Below are 21,668 nucleotides of genomic sequence, written 5' to 3'. Positions count from 1 at the left end.
TCTGTAACCTTAGGAGAAATATGCAACAATGCGCATAACTTATTGTAAATGTCATCACCCATACTGAACCACAGGCTATTGCCAACATTTTGGCTGACAGGTTCAGTTCAAATCCCTCCCGATAGTCCAAAACAAAAAATGCATACTACAATTCTCCCCAACCATTACCAAGGAAGAGGTCATCAATGCACTTTTCAAGTTCAAAAACACTGCATCGATGGCCCCCAGTTAAAATCCTGTGGTGCTTAATAAATACCATGAAACTTGACCTCTTTGGTCCACTTGAATCACTTTTCATCTGGAGCCTACAGTCAGGTTTTGTGCCCAGAGAATAGAAAATATAATCCTTCTCCTACACAAAGGAGGTCCAACTTCTGATCAGGATAATTACAAGCCCATAAGTCTGACCAGCCTCATATGTAAGCCCATGAAAAGAATCATCACTGACGTGATAAATGAGGGCATAGGTAACCTGCAAATACTGGACCCATCACAGTTTGGCTTTGTTACTGGGAGGTCATGAATATTAAATCTGGGTGGACTTTTTTGGGAGGGTCATCAAAACTTTGGATGAAGGCAAAACTGTGCACACAATTTACCTCAACCTGGCCAAGGCTTTTGATACAATACCCCACTCAAGAATTATAGACAAGCTCACTAATTTAGGTGCAAACCTTTTATCACTTGCTAGATGGCCAGCTGTTTCACTGAGATGGCCTAAGAGGTCAAAATACATGAGGCCACCTCCAGCAAGAGGTCAGTCGCTAGCTGAGACCCCCAGGGCACGGTGTTGGACCTGCTCTGTTTTTGGCATTTATTTCTCTGAAATGGAAGCAAATACTGAAGGTTTATGACTAACTAAGTTTGCAGATGATTGCAAGCTGGGGGTTATCATTGACTCCCCTGCAGACAGTAGCATTCGTTAAGAAGGCCTATCTCTGACTAACAAATGGTACCAAAGCCATGGTCTTAAACACAATGCTAAGACATGCATAATTGTACCCTTGGGGAAATCAACCATCCTGGCTAATTACCATGTTTATAGTATGCTCCTAAGAGTCACCCCAGTTGTTAGGGATCTGGGTATGCACGTAGAATGCAGCCTTACTTTTGGCCACAGTGAGGAGGAAATCCTTTTATGTTGCACAACTTATAAGTAACGGTATGCCATCTAGGTTCGAAGAGGTGGTTATCCCACTGTACTCAGCCCTTATCAGACCAATCATAGAGTACAATGCTCCCTTTTGTAAGTACCTGAGTAGGCATATGCAGCAACTAAAGTGAATTCAGAGGTTCCTTACAAAAAAAATACAAGGCATAACAAACCTGTCTTATGCAGAGTACCTTAAAGCCCTTTCAATCTACTCAGTCTCCTATAGATTGCTGGGAGGTGATCTGTGCCTGGCTTACAGTGCATCCGTAAACCACATACTTATGAATCTCCTGCATATTCATATTTCAAACTGTACTAGAAATACAAAGTATAGAGACCTGAAGTTTGTCTGTGACTTAAACAGAATATGCTGGAGAGACAGATGTGTGTCCCAGAGACTGATCCTCATATGGAAAGCTTCTCATCCATGTGAAGATGAGTTCCTCTATTACACATTTGAAGCACAACCTAGATCAGTGGATGGAAAATAGGAAATTTACATTGGGCCTGGCACCCATGTCCCTTAAGGACAGAGGTCACCTATAAATGCCTTACCCCTAATGTGCTGTTTGGATACAGGACATCATTATTCTTTTGGGAAAACTTGGCTAGGCTTAGAAAGGCCCCTTGGGATGTTAGCCTAGTACCAATGTATAAATCTATGAAAATGAATGTGACATCTGCTTAACGCAGACTCTATAACTTCACAAAATAATTGCCTCTGTACAGTACACAGCTATTGAATATGGATATAAAAGTGAGAAGCACTGGTATTTTAAATGCAGATATTATCTCCTAGAAGTTCAGATACTGATGCATTTAAATGAACATTGCTATCTTAAACTACAAGCATGACCACTATTCAGAAAATCATTGCACAAAAATCAACAAAATAAAAAGTAACATCAGCCGTTTTTTTTGTTCTCTTTTATGTAGTACATGTTAATATTCACAGAACTTTCAGAGAAGATAATATCATTCATATTACTTAATACGTTTTTTTCCTCAAGAGTTTGCCTCCTGTCTAAATCCTTGTTTATTTCTGATCTGGTAAAATATTTAGTATACCCCAGGGTTTCTTATTATTGTTGGCTCTGAATGCTATAAGCATGAGTCTGCTTTTTCCTGTTAGAGGAAAATCTTTCCCCCAAGGATCCAGGTGGCAAGGTCATCCAGAAGAAATGGTTGTGGCTGGAAAACATTTGTCCTGTGCTGCTCAATATAATATCTGCTATCACAGTTTCAAATAGTTATATTAATTATTTTATTCTGTTTCTACTATTAATAGAAAGGAAGCATTGGCTTAAAGAATGTTCAAAGTATAGTTTTATTAAACAATTTATACAAAGCACATAAAATCCTGTTCATAATTACATTCTTCAGTGTTGCTTACATTTGGTTTATTTTTCTTTTAATAATTGGCGCTGGATACGACACTGTATATCAGTGTGCATAAAACTCTGAACAATACTTTCTAATAATTTAGCAAGTGCTCTTCCTGTAAACACAAACATCCACATCAAAGGGGTTCATCTTAGAGTCTGTGTTACAGATTTAATAAAAGAATGGTTGCTTTTTGATACTTTCAGTGCTTTTGATATGTATACATAACAGCATTTGTTTGTTACAGGGTAATTTCATCTAAAGAGAAATTCAGTAACTGGACTTCATTACTCTTTGAGAATAATCATTGGATTGATGATGGTTGTACGAACAAATAAAATACTCTGACAGCAGCAAATGTATAGCAAACCAAAAACATACAAAGTTGTTTTTTCTGCAGAGCAGCCATTCCTGGGTGTTTTATTAAATGGTCATGTTATTCTGTTTTGAAAGCAAATGGCAGGTACTAGTTTAAAAGACTTGGTAAAAATGAAATCAGATGTAAACCCACTTTGTTGCTAAATAAATGCTTTGCTGCTCTTTCAATAGTTGAAATAAGAAAAAAAGGTGCTGAAAGAGCTATTTACAGTGCGGATAGAAATCAATATATTTTCCTGGTTGCTTATTCACTGTCTTTGAATAGCAGTTTGACATTATCCTATATCCTACTAATTGCATTTCAACATTCAGTGCAAGCAAAAGCAAAAAAAAAATAAAAAGAGCCAGTCATTATAGCACTAAAACAAAGCATGGAATGTTCAGAGGCTTTTTATTCTCCCAGATTCATGAAAACTGAGGCATGTTTAAGTTTTGTCAGTTTTTTTTTTAAGTTTTGAAAAGTGAATCAGGAAAGCAGAAGCAGTGAGCTTGCTTTAGAAAACAAACACGCCTGATTTTGTATTTGCTTCAGCAAGCTTCATGGGAGTTGCCTTCATAATCCTTTTTTTTTCCTGAGAACAGACTACCAGATGTCTTGTGATGTTATAGGTGAGTGTGATCTGAGCTGTGTTCACTGTCATGGCTGTCTTCATTTAACAGAGAATCAGAGGAGTGGTGAATTCCTGCTGTTGTTAATCCGGAAAGCTCTGAAGGTAGCAGTGTTCCCTTTTTCACATTTACCAGTTCCTTTTCTCGGGCAGCAGCTCCTTGCTGACCCCCTTTCACTCTCTTCCACTTCATTCGTCGGTTTTGAAACCAGACTTTAACCTAAAAAACAAAACAATGTGATACTTAACTACTAATTTCTATAAGCACACTCTCAGACACCCTGAAACATGCAAATACGTTATTGTTGCAGTCTACAGTATAAAACTGCTGATTTCATATTTTAATCTGCATTTTAAAATTATTTAGAGCAAGCTATGCATATTTATAGAGAAAATTATTCTTTTAGTCTGCAGCAGAACATTACTGATTATTTAAAGAAATGCATCTTTGTGGAATTGAAATTTAAAACTATTTTTTCATGGAGTAGATGCTTGTATTGCTATATGAAACATCTGCAGAAGACATTCAATGCAGAAGTAATATCAATGAAATTATCAAACTTTACTGACTTGATTTCCAAAAGAAGGATACATGGAGTTTGCCAAATTTTATGTACGTATGTATGTATGTATCTACCTATCTATCTATCTGGCTAGTTAGCTAGCTAGCTAAATAGTTAGCTATACTTTGCTAACCAGGTTAGTCCCACTAGGCTAGTAGCCTCTTTCTAGGGGAGACAAGAGGTGATATTTATACCACTAAGGGAAGTTTGGCCAGGGTGCCAGGGAAATTCCCTGAGTTTCTGGAGCTTCTAGATGGTGCTGGAGAGCTCCTACAGCAGCCATGATGAGGCCTAAAGGGAGCTGTAGCATGGAGGAGAGTAAAGCTAGGGAGAGTTTGGGGGTGAAAAGTAAGAATTTGAAGAAATATTTGTTTGATGTGGAGCTTCAGAACGTAAACAAAGATTCTTACGTGATGCATTTTACTAATGAGCAGTGTTTAGCTGTCTCTTTCAAGTAGGACGTCAGTGAGATTTTGGATGGGGTGTAGATAACAAAACTGACATCAGGAGGGCTTGCAGAAAACGTTCTGTTGAAAATAATCAAGCAGAATGATCCAGGTGACAGTTGTGCTGCTTCATGGGGTGAGGATATATAAAAGGAACCAGGTGAAGTAGCAACAGTGAATGTGGCAGCTAAAACTTTTGCAGCAATGACAGAAGGTAAACTAGGAAAGCAGCTACAAACTGAGAAGGGGTCTGGTTTTGTGGCTGTAGATAGTGGAGTAACTAAAACATATGCAGCAGTGACTGCAGGCAAAGATGGAGCGCAACAACAAACTGTAAGGAAAGCTGTTTTTCAAAAGAAGAGAAGATCAACTGTGTGAATAAGAACCAACAATGACACTGTAATAAAACGATATTATATATGGGACAATTTGGTAACTGTTCTGAGTTTTAAAGCTCAAGAAATTTGTTTTTTATACATATTGGGACAGAGACTTTTTGTGACTTAACTGAAGCTGATGGACTTATAACATTTCTGGAACTGTAGGAAGGATATTTATGTGTAAATTAGTTGTTTTTCTAGTAGTAACATAAATGTTAAAACTATGCTGCTTTGTGGTTTAGAACTGATGAACTGGAAGATGAGTATGTTAAAAAATACACGTACAATTTGTGTGAAATTGTTGATAATACTGTAAAGGTTTGAGATGAGAGGAACTTATGGAATGAATAGTGAAGGCTGAAAGTTGTTTTGAAATGTAAAAACAACATGGTGAAGCACTTGCCAAATCTTATTTTTGCGGCTGGTCATAGAGGGACATTAAGGTATGCTGGTTAGCCTAAATAATACCTATTTTGTGGGGACTGCACTCATTTCATTAATAATTGTGACAAGGTACACATTGCAGGACATACTGCAAGGTGTGTACCTGAATACAGATTGTGTAAAACAATACACTTTTGGATGGATTGTCAAGAGCAAACTGTAAATAATGAAAGGGGGGAATGGAAGAAAACATACACGAGGAAGGACAACAAGAGGTTGGGGGACAGAGAGAGAGAGAGAGAGAAAACATAAATGAGGAAGGACAACAAAAGGCTAGTGGAAAAGGTTACCAAGCTGAAGAAGAAGCTGCAGAAGAAGAAAACATATGTAGGGGAAATTGAGGAGAAAAAGAGAGAGTGCATGGAGGAAGAAAGATCAAGAGAAGGGATTGATACTAATAATTCTGTGAGGTTCTAGCCACTGAAAATTTTGATCAACAATTATTGTACATAAACCCAGGACAATAAGTTCAGCTGGAGAAAGAGTAAAAGTGAGAAAACAAAAATTTAAAAATATTTCTCCTAACCATAAAAAGAAGGAAAATCAGCAATTTCAAAGTAGTTTCAGTAAATGTAAACAGTGTTATTAACACTGTAAGAAAGCTAAGGATACTGGCATGGTGTGCTATATGTGATGTCTGTTATTCTGCTAGAGGATATACGATTCCTGACAAGTGAAGAAAGACTACAACAGAAAAATGTGGGGTTGGAAATCTACTATGGAACTTAGAAAGTGAATGTTGATCTGGAGTGGGGTTATTATGCAAAAGAATACAGAAAATACTAGATGTAATGCTGGGAGGGATATGAAAGCTAACTGTTGTGGATGTGAGGTGGAGAGAACATGTTTATGGAATTATTTTATTTATTCATTCATTCATTCATTTGACGTTTATTGACCAGGTTAGTCCAACTGGGTAGCATCCCTTTTACAGTAGAGGCCTGAGAAGAAAAGTTCCATGTCATGTCTGACCCAGCCCTGTTAGAAATGTTACACCTAAAGAAATACCAATCCCTCCGCACCACACGCTCCAGGGACTGGGACCTCATCCTCATTACCACAATCAACAGAACATGCTGGAGGGACAGGTTTATAACCCAGAGACTGCCCATGCTCTGGAATAGACTTCCCATACATGTCAAGCAGAGCACCTCACTGGCCCTTTTCAAGAGAAATCTTGATGAGTGGATGGGAAATAGAAAGTTCACCCCAGGGATCACTCCAGTGGCTCTACTTGATAGAGGCACCGGGAACTAACTGCAGCATGATGCCAGGGCTAGACTTGTAAAGGCTCCAGGGCCATTGGCCTAGTACACACCTATGACCCTATGAACCTATAAAAGTATAAGTAACAAAAGTAATCACATGGCAGAGTTATAACGAAAATTACAATATGTACGAGATGTATTTTGAAACAACATGCTAGAAAATGGTCATTAAATTGAAAACATAATATAGTACAAAATGTCATACAATAGTAAGCAGAATACAGAAAATATAGATATGTTTGTAAAATAGAAAGTAACAAATATATAAACAGGAGATAAGCCCAGGGCAAGAGCCAATTTCCACTGCTGACTATTAGTAGACTTTATTAGAAGCAGAGAAAGAGAGAGGTGAGAGAAAAGTTGCTGCAATGCAATTATAGGAGGGGAGGTGGATTACGTTGAGTCATAGCATAAGCATGTCCATGATATATGTAGAGATTCCTTTAGTGTAGTTTTGAAAGAGTGGGATTAGAGATATGTCTAACACTTAGTGGTAATTTATTCCAAGCATTTTCCACTGAGTAACTGTAGAGTAGTTTACCAATGTTTTTGTTAGGTGCACAGACTTTCAGAAGATGCTGCTGGGAGCAACAGACAGCACTTTTGGGAGTATAGGGCTGGATGAGGGTAGAGAGAGAGGGTCAGGAAGAGGGAGAGAGGGTCAGGAAGAGGGTTCATGTAAGATAGAATGAGCTATGAGAAGCTGGGGTAGTAGGCTGTGATGAAGAAATTCCAGCCACTGCAGGTTTTTCAAGGCTAGGCAGTGGTGAGACTGGTAGAATTGCTTAGAGGCAAATCTTGCAATTTTATTATAGGTGAGTTCCAGTTTCGACGGAAGATTGGATTGGATATTAGTGAGAACAGGGGTGGTGTAAAGAAGGGTGGGGAGTAGGAAATCTTGTGCAAGACAGAGCCTAGAGACATCTGAGAGTATTTTTTTCTGCCTATATAGGAGGCCTAACTTTTGAAGTGCCTTTTTAATGCGCTGCTGAACATGGAGGTCAAACTTTAGTTGGTCATGGATAATAACTACTAACAATTTGGTGTGAAGTTCAACAGAAATGATGGTGTTGTTAAGGGAGCAGACAGTAAAGGTAGTGTTATGATGTTGGAGAGATTTAGGGAGGAATAGGAGAAGTTTTGTTTTCTTGGGGTTAAGTAGCAGTAGCAGTAGTAAACATGTATACACACTTTCTTATTAATAAAGCATTTTGGCAGGTTTGCAGAGAGTTTGCACATGAATTTTGTTGTTTGAGTGCAAAGTGCTTAAACACATCCAGAGGGCACCTTGTATTTTAAAGATGAGGGAGGGTAGCAGAATTTCTTATTTAAAAAATGTTTTGACAGGTTTGCAGAGAGCTTGCAGGTGAATTTTGTTGCTTGAGTCTTGAGTGTTTAAACTCATCCAGGGGCACCTTGTAGTTTAAAGATGGGGGGGGGGGGCACAATTATTTAGTGTACACACTCCCAGGAAAAGACTGATAGGGGAGACCAGAGTTTACAGAGACCAGAGTAAGGAAAAAGATAATATAATTCATCAAATATTAGACTATGTAGTGGCTAACATGAAAATTATAATTGCAGGGGACTTTGATTGCAATTTAAGGGGAAAATGTTAAAAAGGAGGGAAAGATATTAAAACGATACAAAAAGTGATAAAATGTGGTAAATTAGCCACGTGGAACAAAAGTGAATGGACTTATAGGAGAGGGGCATTTGGATCTGAAATTGATTATTTTGTATTACTAAAAGGCGTGAGCATAGCAGATGGTGATACAGGTATATTTTTTTCAGGCCATTTAGCAATATGGATGGAGGTGAAAAAAGGGAGTGTTGTAAGAAAGGAAAGGGAAATGAGACATTTTTGGATGAAATTAGAAGAGTCGGAAATATTGTAGTTATGGAAGGATCATGTAACCATTAGGGACTTCTGCAAAAACTGGTCTGAATGGTGGACTGAATTTAAAAACAAGCATAAAAAGTGTTTTTTTTTTCCAATGGCAGAATGGTATAAGAAAGGATGATAAAGTGAAGTATGGAAAAATGTATAGTAATGCAGTAGAGAATTTAGAGAGCAATACAAGAGAGTATTATGATATGGAAAATAGAAATATATAAAAGAACTTAAAAATAAGGCATTACTGTTTAGGTAGAGATATTTGCAAGGGAGAAGGGAGGAGGTATCTTCATATTTGGGTAAAATAGTAAATGAAGATATTAATATAATGAGGGAAATGAAAAAAAGTAAAAGGAGAGGTAAAAAGGACACGAGCAATTATAAGTATTGTTGTACAGCTTATGGAAAATATTATAAGATTAAAAGAAGGAAAATTGGGGAGAATGGAAAGTAAAATATATCCTAGAAGTAGCCAAGGAAGCATGTGAAAAAGAAATTACAGTTAGTGAATCTGATGAAGTATTTAAGAAAGTAGATGTTGATTCAGTATCAGGCCCAGATGGTATAAGGAATGGAATGTATAATAATTTAATGGATTGGTAAAGAGAATATTTTGCAAATGTACTGAACGAATGGTCGAAGGAAGGGCTTGTTTATGAAGGGTTATGTAGTGGGATATTGAAATGTATGTGGAAAAATAAATGAGAAGAATGAAATAAAAATTAGAGCCCCATCATATTAAATAATACAAATTAAACAATTTTATGAGATAATACAGAGGAGAATGGAAGGAAGAACGAGGGATATTATGGAAGAAAGTATATATGATATAAAAGGAAAGGGATGTCAAGAATTGTTATTGGCTGTGAAATAAATTGTGGTTGATATAAGTAAAAGGGGAGATGTGAAATTTATGGTAGGTGATATTAGCAAAGCAGTTGATACAGTAGAACATGATGCTTTTTGGGATGTTATGGAGAAGTATGGAAAAGGTAATATAGAATTAGGAGAGTGTGTATGTTAGCATATCAAAATTACACAGTGAGAGTGTTAGTGAATGGATGGCTTAGTAAATAAATATGTATAAAGTGTGGTATAAGTCAGTGATGTCCCACCGTTACAAAACTGTTTGTATTGGTAATGAATGTGATACTAGTAATGAATGTGACAGTGAGTGAAATAGTTTATAAAATGAAAGATATGTCATGCAAAAGAAGGTGGTGATTACAGTAGCTTTGACATATGCAGATGATATATGTGCTGCAAAACAAAATATGGAGGAGTGAAGCTTTGGTTTGTCTGAATGAATGTTTAAAAGAAATGAGAATGACCTAGAAAAAGATAAAAGTAAAGGTTTGGGTGATGTGTTGAAAAGTGGGGGTGTATAATTTTCAATGAAGGAAGTGCCTTTTGCTAGGAATAAAATTTGGGTAAAATTATGTAGTTATGATGCAATGGGAGAGTTTAGTAAAAGAAATGAAAAGAATATTGTCTTCTGTGGAGGACATATAGATAGATTAGCATTTAGGAAAAAGGATTATATAGTGAATGATGTATTAATAGGGAAAACTATATATTTCAAAGTTTATATGATCCAAGAAAAATATGAAATGAAAATAATCCAGCTGGCGTTTTCTTTCATATAGTGTTTAAGATTAATCTCATTGAAAAGAGTTATGTTGTATATAAGTGAAGATGAAGGGGGATTGGGGTTACTAAATCCAGTGTTTATTCTGCTTCTTTAAACTTGTATAGAGTAACAAAAAGAGTAAAGGAAGAGAATGAGAAATTAGCAGCGATAATCTTTAAATGTAAGTACAAAAAGAAATGAAAAATTATCAAGAAAAAAAATACCAACATGGAAAATAAAAAAATGATGATATATGAAAAGATAGAAGAATTTAGTGTAATAATGTGACGAAGCAATATTATTATGTAGCTGCTTGAGAAAATTTACCAAAGAAAAGATTAAAGCTATTAAAGTAAGGAAAAACTGGTGTACCAAGATACTCAAATGTCAGGATTTCCTACAGAGACTGGTAATAAATAAACCAGGTTCAACCAGGTTCAACAGGCAAGATCTGCCCTTGACGAATCCGAACTGGGTGGGGTCAAGTGCTTGGAGATTGCCTATGTCCTTGTTTATGAGATCCATAATAATATGCTCCATGGCTTTACAGAATAGACTTGTCAAACTAATGGGGCGATAGTTTCCTGGGTCAGTAGTGGCACCACCTTTGTGCAAGGGGATGACAATGCCAGTTCTCCACTCTACTGGAATGAAGGCTGTGGTTGAATAGGGTGATCAATGGCGAAGCCAGTTCTTAATGGAGATGGTTCAAAATACAGCCTGGGATATTGTCAGGTCCCATGGAAGCTGTGTTGTTTGCCTTGGATAGAGCCTTTAACACTTGATCTACAGACATGTGAAGTGTGGGACAAGTATCAGGGATGTCAAAAGGGCCTTTGGAAGGACGGGGGGTGAAGTTTGCACTGAACCTATCTGCTAGCAGATTAGCTAAGTCAACAAGATCAGTGTAAGTGATACTGTTAAGTACTAATTTGCATCACACCTGGGCTTTCCACGGAGGATCCTGATGTAACAGAAGAAGAATTTATCATTTCCCTTTCATATGGAGGCTAGTTTCAATTCATAATTGGACTTGGAGGTTTTCACTAGTGAGCTAATTGGCTTGTTGAGGCTACGGAGGGAGTTTTTCCAATTTGTAATTTGTTCTGCTTTTACCCTTGGACAACAGTTTCTTCCTTTTTTTGTAAAGCCTGTTGATAGAGGATGTCCACCAAACAGGTTTGTGTTTTGTTTAGGAGCAGGTTTTAGCTCTATTGGGTATGGCTGATTCCATGCAGTTATACAGGTGCTTGTATACTGCACTGGCGTACTGTTCAGCATAGTTGTTTATATCCTCTGAGGGAGGTAGTGGTGTGAAGCTACAGATACCCTCCCTTAGGAGGTTGTAGTCAGCTTTTGAGAAGTTTTTTAGCTTGATTATGGCTGGGTGGAGTTGGGTGGGATAGAAAATTTGAATTAGACAGTCCAATGATCTGATCTCACCAGGGAAGAACATACTGTGGGAGTGGTGCAGTGGTCATCCATGTTGGTGAGAACCAAGTCCGGAATGTTATCTCCCCTTGTGGAGGATGAGACTAGCTGGTCTAGTGTGTTAGAATTGCCAAAGTCATTAGGTGACATGTTATGAGAGCTCAAGGGCTCCTCAGTCCAGACACATCTGTCCAGGAATATAATCAATATGAGGTAGCAATAATGTAGTCCTTGTATCTTGCATCAGATGTACCTTGCAATAAGTACAACATTTTTTCATCTGCTACAAACTATAATTCTGTCATAAATTCTATCTTAAAGCGAAGTTCTAATAAATCTACAAAAAGTGTAGCTCTCATGAATTAGCCATGTTTATGTAAACCCTTATGGGTCTCAAAGGCAGAAATTAAAGTCAACATTTTCTTTTGGATACAAACATCACTTAAAACATTCAGTCCTTGATGTAGTGTTGAAAACTTTAATCTTACTTTCTTGAGGCTTAAAAGTAATAATCTCATAAATTATTTTATGTATTTCTAGCAAAGGACTGAGGTCTTGTGTGTAGCACTAAAATATCATATCACATGGAAGAATAACTCTGGGCTGATAGTGTATACAAGCAGAACGCTGTTAGTGTAGTATAACATAGCATGAGGGAATAACAGAAATTTTAAACAGTGAACTTATTTTATTGAAGAAAAGAAAGATAGATTTGTATTAAGTAGAACTGACAGCAGGAAAGAAAACTCCAAGCATAGGCTAGCTAGTCTTTGCTTGTACTGAAAAGAATACATCTGTTTGTGAAAGAAACATTTGAGAAATAGCTTGATTCCATGGATTTGTGAAATAAGGAAATTGGTCATAGCAAACTAAATAAATGCATTTCTTTGAATCCATAAGTATATATGTGTATATATCTATACTTATATCTATATCTATTTCTATATCTATAGCTATTTAAGTGAATCATAGATTAGAATGGGATCTATACAGATTTGTTAAGGCCTCACATCCACTTGTCATAGCTCACACCAAGGGAAGCAGGTCAGCCTAAGTATACTGAAACAAATAAATTTTGGATGTATAAAAATCAGCTTACAGTGCTAACTTGTGTACACCCCAAGCAATGAAAGATTGTCATCTTGGGATCTAGTACTCAACAGCATTATTTGATTTTAATATTGTAAGTAATAACACTGTGTGACAGATCAGAGTTGTCTCCATTCCTCTAAGGTAAAAAAAAAAAACTTTAGAGGAAATACCTCATAAGAATAGGTCAGATGAACAAAGATCTAAGGACACTCTGACCATGGTCAACAATCTTGAACAACATTTTTGTCCAAAAAGTAGAGAAGCAGAGAAACAGATGAACAAGGGTGATGCAAGAATGATCATAGTTTCCTCACCAGAGTTATAGGAAGTGATGTACAGAGATAGGGAGACTTTCACAATATTAAGTTAATAAGAGAGTGGGGGTAGCCCCTTCAGGATTACTTAGAAATGTATAATATACTATATTGGTAGTTATTTACATGAATAAACATATAAAATAAAAGATGTTTCGATATGATTGCATTATCTCTTTCAAAGTATATGAAGTATGTAGTCATTGAAAAGACGTAAAACACAGCAAGTTATTCAACATTTCCAGGTGTTTATTTATTGACTAAACTATGTTGAAATTGCACACTGCAGCAGAAATATTTGCTGTGTCATTGAGGCCACTTTTGGATATATCAGTATTCAGCTATGCTCTTAGAAGGACATGGTGCGCTTGGAAAATATTTTCTTAAACTTTTAACTTTTTTCATCCCTGTAACATTTATATGACTATTTTAGATATTCTAGTACTTAGATTCTCCTCTTCTGTTGCTCACGTTCAGTGATATTATCATTTCAAAGAGTGAGACCCCCACTCATTACCAATTGCTGTATACCCTGTTTCTCAAATAGAGCTATTTTTTATTTTGATCATATTCTTTTTTAAATGCGTTTATTAAATTACCACTTAATTTTGAGGCAAACATATACTAGCAGAAAGAAAACAAACCATATTAATTTTTTTTCCATTTACATACATTGTATATCATATATATTTTTTTTGTTTGCTACTATCATCAGTCTAATGTTACATAAATTGCTGAATTCCTGCATTCCCTTAAACCTCACCCATTCTCCTAAACATTGTTATGTATGTATTGTTCCTGCAATTTCGATTTATGTCTACATAATTTGCTCCTTCCCTTTTCTAAAGATCCATCTTCAAGTTCTTTTACCCTTTTTTATAATATTCAAAACTTTGACTACAGTTGGTTTAGTCTTTGATTTCCATTTTCTAGTAATTCTTGTTTGCAAGCCAACACCATTAAACTTAACGAGGTCTTACTATGTCTAGGCAATTCAGATCCTGCATCCCAACTCAAAATAATAATTTCCTTAGTTACTGTAGTTGGCTTATCATATTCTTTATGACCTTTATTCATGTTCTATTTCAGAGAACTTCATCAGTTCATATAACATAGACCCCATTGTATGATATTTCATATGCACCAGAACTTGCCATGTTTTCAATCTGAAGACTGCATATTAACTCATTACATCTGAGTCATGCCTCCAGCTGCATCTGCAGTTAATGCCTACTGATGCCTCTAGGCATCAAATATTGCTTGTTCATATTTCATCAATAATTCCAACACCATGCTATGTACAAGGTTTTAAAATATTTCATCTTAAAGCTTACACAATAACAACTCGACTGCATTAATATTTGATCTCTGTCTAGTGCAAGTAAGTAGATATTAACTTTTGTTTTAATAATATTACTTTATATATATATATATATATATATATATATATTTGTTTATATATATATATATATATATATATATATATATATATATATATATATATATTATTTTCACATTTTCTAAATATCTCAACAACCAAGTAACACAGACAGAACTCCTTAGCCTCATATGAAAGCTCTCAGCTAGATGAATAAAATGCTGCTAACAGTATGTGTATGTAACTTGAGTGGTTGCTGAGATATTGTAAGTTGTTTACAAAATACAAATGCAATAATTACTCTATTCACTGTGAGTTATAAAATTTGGTTTAAGGCCTAGAACCTGAAGAATACTACCATAAAAAAAATAGTCAGTGCTGAAGAGTTTGCCATTTATGCTTCTTTCATAATACCTATAGTTCCAGAGATATGAACATTTATTTGAAATGTGAGGCTATAATTTGATTCTGTCAAAAGGCTTAGGTTCCGACCATTGGAAGTTACAGTGCAAACTTCCTGAGCTCAACTTGTTTGCATCACTTGGCGTAGAGAATTATGCCTGCATCTATTTATCGTTTCATTAATTTTCCATATTATGTAATCATCTATTAATTAATACATTACAGTGTACTAGTAGAGAAAAGTTCCAATCATGGAAAATTTCCAAACTGTCTGACTTAGAAAATTTCCAAATTACTCAAAAGGAAAGTAATTTCAATGACATTTAAACAAAAACTGCTTCACTTAGTATCAAACATGTAAAATTAGTGATTTTTAAAGTCAAGGTAAAATCAATAACTCCTGAAGATAAACTGGAAAATCAATTAACCAATAAGGTGGCTACTAAAAAATCAGATTGGATGGATTAAGGCAATTAAATCCACAGCAAACCAACCTATTTTTCTTTACTTAGAAAACAAAGTATGCCATCATAATCTTACTGCTAGTATTGCTTTTTTAATATGTTTTCACGAATATCTTACTTAAACATGTTGGTTCTCCAAATTTATCAGTAAAAGGTGACATCACAATAGTGATTTCTGAAAATGGTAGTTTTTAATAAATTAAACTGAAATACTTTTTTTCCTCACTAGGAACTTATGATTTGCACTGATAGATTTATACAAATAATATTGTGTAAGAACCTACATATTACAAAAACCAAAAAAACAACATCAAACACAGAGGCAGAGTCCGAAGTGGGTTTTTAGCATAAACTTCCTCACAAACACAGCAGTAAAAACGATTCAACTCATTCAAATACCTAATCTAATTAACTCAAAACCAATAATTTCTTACCTAGATCAACTCGTAGTTGAATAAACCCTAGCTTAAAGACTTAGTGAACAACCTCTACAAGTGTTCACAAACATTACAATATTTAAATGCATTAAAACACACATTTTATATTGAAAAACATGTTAAACAATTTTAAAACCTATAAAAAACATCACGCATTTATTAAAAAAAATGTATATTTTATATATATATATATATATATATATATATATATGGTTTTCTATCCTTTAAAAAACACTTAATATTGACCATGTCGTTATGCCTGGGGAAATGTATGAAGCCAGATGAAGCTGCCATTCTGCTTCTCTTTTTTCTATGAAATTCTTATAATTCCCACCCCGGGGATCATGACCCATTACCTCTATAATAGAAAAAGTGACCTTTTTCCAGTTAGCACAAACAACTGAATGTTTGTACAATGTATTGTTATCATTTTTGCTTTTTATAGCATACTGGTGTTCACTTATTCTTTTTCTAAGGCTTCTTGTTGTCATCCTCACATAATATGCAGGACACGGAGAATACAATGAAATGTAAACTACACCTGTGGTGCCACAATCTAATCTTCCTGGGACCGAGATAGGATGTTCCAAATTTGTAATAAAAACATAAGGGCCTTCATGAATGAATCTACAAACCTTGCAACTCAAACACTTATACATGCCCATTATTTTCTGTGTGGTGTTATTGACCAAATTTTAATTTCTTTTTTCCAACATTTGTTTAATACAATTATTCTTTTTTATAAACAAAACTTGGACCTGAACCCAACACCTTTGCAACATCCGCATTTCCTGAAATAACTTTCCAATTGTCCGTGATGACACTCCATATGGCACGATTATTTAAACTCATGTCCAAACAAAATCTAGGGGCATCCTGGTTCCCTAAAGTGGTAACAATGTTGTCATCTCTGTTGTTATTTCCCTTTTTACTCATGAACCCCTTAATCAAAATAGGGGGAAACTCTGCTTCCCATTTGAAAATGATATCCTGCTTAGACCTATCCAAAAGTTCAGTTGGATATCTCCTTTCCAAAAACAACCCATAAATAAATTCCAATTCAGCTCTGAAATAATTATCATCCACTGTCATGTGGGAAGCTCTTATAAACTTCCCACGTGGGATATTCTTTTTCATAAAAATGGGGGTGATTTCTTTTAAAATGAACATAACTATTGCAAAAAGTGTTTTTTCAATGTATACAACTGGTAAAAATACATCTGTCATTATCCCATCTCAAGTCCACATCCAAAAAACAGACTTGTGATCCATTCTCACCTACTGTAAATTTTAAAAAATCAGTCCTTGATTCAAGATATCCAAAAGCTACAAATATCAAATCCTCTTTCTCCACTATAAAAAAACAAATCATCTACAAATCTTTGATAAAAAATAATTTTATCAAATAGGGGTGATAGGGTAAGATTTCCTTGTCCCACCAACCCAAAAGTAAATTTGCATACATTGGCTCTACCATTGCCCCCATAGCCACCCCTTTTAATTGTTTGTAGAAATGATTATTAAACACAAAATAATTGTTTTCTAATATCAGTTCTAAGAGTGACATGAGGGTGGTAATATTGTCAGCTTTAAAATTAGTATACTTCCCTAAATAACATCTAACAAATTCCACATCCTCGCCTTGTGGAATACATGTGAACAATGAAACCATATCAACAGAAACATGAAAAACTTTTTGTACTACTAAAACATCTTATTGTTAATAATCTTATTTGGTTCAAAAAGTCCCAAGAATCTGATATGTATGTAGGGAATTCTTGCAGCAAAGGATTGAACACGCAGTCTAAATGCAATGAGATGCACTCAGTACTACGTCCAGGAGTACATTGCATTGTGTTCTGCATGTCCTGCATATTATGTGAGGATGACAACATGAAGCCTTAGAAAAAGAATAAGTGAACACCAGTATGCTATAAAAAGCAAAAATTATAATAATACATTGTACAAACATTCAGTTGTTTGTGCTAACTGGAAAAAGGTCACTTTTTTTATTATAGAGGTAATGGGTCATGATGCCCAGGGTGGGAATTATAAGAATTTCGTAGAAAAAAAAAGAAGCAGAATGGCAACTTCATCTGGCTTCATACATTTCCCCAGGCGTAAACGACACGGTCAATATTAAGTGTTTTTTAAAGGATAGAAAACCTATTATTAGGAGATAAAGTTGTTAAATATCCACACACAGTTAATAATAATAATAATATATATATATATATATATATATATATATATATATATATATATATATATATATATACATATACATATATATATATATATATATATATATATATATACATTTATTTTTTAGTAAATGTGTGATGGTTTCTATATGCTTTAAAATGATTTAAAATGTTTTTCAATATAAAATGTGTGTTTTAATGCATTTAAATATTTTAATGTTTGTGAACGCTTGTAGAGGTTGTTCACTAGTTCTTTAAGCTAGGGTCTGTTTAATTATGAGTTGATCTAAGTAAGAAATTATTGGTTTTGAGATAATTAGATTAGGCATTTTAATGGGTTGAATCATTTTTACTGCTGTGTTTCTGAGGAAGTCTTTGTGATGAATAGCAACTATTAAAGGTTAGCTATACTAAAAACCCACTTCGGACTCTGCCTCTGTGTTTGGTGATTTTTTTTTTGTTTTTGTTCGAGGTTACACCGAGTCTTGATATTGCTGTTTTTTGGGGTTTAGAGCCTACATTTTTTTTTCTTAAACAGCAGCTATCATTTCTACGTTTCCACTATGGGCCATAGTGCCCCAAACCCACAATGATCAGAATTGCTGAATTTTTTATTTTCTTAAACAGCAGCCATCATTTGTACCTTTCCACTATGGACCATAGTGCACCAAATCCACAATGATCAGAATTGCTGAAACCTAAGTCTGAAGCAGAAAATGCTGAAAAACTAAAAATGCAACCATTTTTGCACACTTAGGAATCTCCTTAACAATGATTTCTGAAGGAAAACAGCACTCCATGATCTGATCATTGGCATCTTCAGCCACAAGCAATTGATGCTCAAGGAATCACACTTTGTCCTCCTGCAGGAGTATGCGCTTTTTTCACTCTGGAAGTCTCAAAGTTACAGATACATCATTTATATTGTGAAACAAAGTCATTTTATTTTTAGTCTTTTAAAGATGTGTGCATTCTTGTGCAACTGGATGAATTAGAATGTTTGTCAACCCAGGTGAAAATACATATGTATCTTGACTCTGTAACATCATTAGGAGTCTTGGGCTGTCTTTTGAGTACAGGGAATGAGATAAACTATTTTAGTTCCCTGTATATAAATGGCTGTATTTCTAAAAATGCTTTAGTATTTTCTTATGTGATTTTGAGGGAATACACGTGAGATAATTACCCAATAAAGATGTCTAGACTGTGTCATTGCCTCCATTAATATTAATTATTTTATGTGACATAACATATAAAAAGAATAATATATTACTGTTAAAGATGCAAATTCCTTTAGGCTTGAATTACACCCATAACATGTATTTATATTTTGTCAGGTTTTATATTGTTGCTCTGAGGATAACTGATAGCTGCAATTTTATTTTATGTGCACTTTTTAAATGCTGTAATATATTAATTTCATATGGATATTCTGGCCGGAATCTGACTCTGCCTACAAATCTGAATATCTCTGTATTGCGTTATATATTCTTAGAAAATATGTAGAACAAAACTCATGGAATTTTAGCCTTATACTAACCCTTCTATGACCTATTAGCTTCTAGGGCAACTAGTCAGCAGAACGTTAAATATGCATCATATGTATTAGAGCAATTTTGCTACAATATTTAAAATATCAGAAGATATCACCCTTTTTGAGAAAGAATAGTATTTCTATTTCTGATTTCAAAAACATGTACATAATAAGATATATCTATCGGTATAAAATCAGAAATAAAGCATATATTATTTTCTCAGAGAATTTCGGAATATAGACACTTATATTCTGAGTTTGGCAGTCTTTATAATGTCAAATGTATATGGAATGGAAAAAAAATGCATTGAGCCCAAACCGGCTGTATATCACTATACAAGTATAAGACCATACAGCTATAATACTGCATGAAATATTTTAGTATGTAGAAGCATAGGAACAATGTTACACAAGACATTGCAAGGACCATAAGAGGTATATCCACCCTTTAGGAGTACTTAACAGTGCCTACCTCTCAAAATATGAAGGGCCATATATGATAACCCTGGTGTAAATTTGCTTCTACCCATCCAATCATCAAGACAAGCCTTCAGGATAGATAAAACAGTAATTTGCTAGCCCTATAATGTCACTTACTCCAGATTGTTTGTGCGGTCACTATTCTGCAAAGAAATATGAAATCAAATAGCATGGGGACTTTCAAGTCTCAAAAAATGAGTCACAGTTCACCTAAGAATAGCTGATAGGCTAAAAGGAGAGATGTACTAACATATTAGAATAAATGAAGGATTTAAGGCTTTTAATTGTTTAGGTTAAGATTGGTGGTGCCTTTCCAGTTGAATGATATGCTTGAATTTGTATATAACAAAGTGTTCATTTTATTTGATGATGGATCTGACATGGCATGAGAACAGTGATAAGGTGATTTCTTTAGATCTTGAAGATATTACCCTAGAAATGAATTGGGTTAGATAGAAGATTTCCCTGACTTTGGTGGAAACATGATATTTGAATAAGAAAGAGTTGTCCACATATGTACCCATGTCTCGTATGAATGCATCTTTATTAAGAGGGGTGCCACTTATAACATATAAGGTGGGAATAGACTTTTTGCTGAAAACTACAATGCTGCACTTGTCTGAACATGTTTTGAGACAATTTTCAGTACACTAGGTATGTGCATATACCATCCCATTTTGGAACGGTTCTGTATGAATGGATGAATGGATAACAGTGCCCAAATTGCAGTCATCATCAAACTTGGTAACCACTCTTTAGGAATTTTACCTTGAATATTTGCAAAATAAATGTTGAAGAGGATAGGGCCCAGCATGGATCCCTAGGGTATCCTGCTAGTTTCGATTGTACACTAAGAGAAGGTACTAACAACTTTCTCTAATTAGGATTTGTGGAATACCTAGTTTGCAGCCCAGTGAACAACATGGGGTTTACATTAAGTTTATCTAGCTTTTCAATAATACCAGCATAGGTGATGGCATCAAAAGTCCTGGCAATATCTAGATAAGCACCATGCACAGACTCCTTCAGTCAGCCTCCGTAACCTTTTCAAAGATGTTTAATACATTCTTGAGGCAGGACTTGCTCTTCAGAAAACCAAACTGGTCATGTCACAGCTATGCATATAAGGTTGGTGATGCTGACTGGCTTACAAATACCTGGGTCTGTAGAGGGGCCACCCTTGTGTAGAAAAATCACACTGGCTGTTCTCTAGGCATTAGGAACAAACCCTGTAGATAGGCAGAGGTTGAAGAAATGTAAGGAGAGGCTCAGACAGTGCATACTTGTCAATAATAATAATGCATCCTGGTATCTAATCTGGTCCCAATGAAACATTATTTTTAGCCTTTGACAGGGATTCTAACACTTGCTCCAAGATGATTACAGAAGAAACTAAATTTTCAGGGACAATGAGTGTAACAATGCGGATATATGGGATAACATTAGTATTAATTTTTTTTGCTAATACATTGGATATATCTCTGGGAATGGAATGTGCAATATTATCATGTATGAGCTCATTTCATTGCTGAAAATATTCCATAATTTCCTGAATTAACTAAAGAAAGATTTGTATTTTCCTTAAGTATCTGTAGTTACCTTAAGTTCATACTCTGAATTACATTTTCTAATAGTGCTGTTAAGTTCCATGCTGGCATGTTTCAGCATGGTATTGTGGTAGGGGGAAGAGATATCTTACAACGTTTTATTATTTTTCTTCTTTCGTTGTACAGTTTATTAAAATGAGAGTGCTTTTGGATCAGTCTATTCCTAAATTTATCA

At 35.1% G+C, this 21,668-nt stretch overlaps 1 protein-coding gene across 1 annotated transcript in view; it reads right to left on the bottom strand.

The window, feature by feature from the left end:
- Positions 1-2,461: 2,461 nt before the first annotated feature.
- Positions 2,462-21,668, bottom strand: part of MEOX2 (mesenchyme homeobox 2) — a 331,609-nt gene continuing 312,402 nt past the window's right edge. Inside the window, exon 3 of the mRNA XM_044069483.1 lies at positions 2,462-3,742. Coding sequence (XP_043925418.1) covers positions 3,518-3,742 — 225 coding nt within the window. The 3' untranslated portion in view covers positions 2,462-3,517. The remainder of the gene's footprint in view (positions 3,743-21,668) is intronic.

Source organism: Protopterus annectens, chromosome 4.part0, assembly GCF_019279795.1.
Source record: "Protopterus annectens isolate FY-2018-M chromosome 4.part0, PAN1.0, whole genome shotgun sequence".
Classification (NCBI taxonomy): Eukaryota; Metazoa; Chordata; order Ceratodontiformes; family Protopteridae; genus Protopterus; species Protopterus annectens.
Note: the sequence above shows the minus strand (reverse complement) of the source record. Positions and strands in the feature narration are given on the sequence as shown.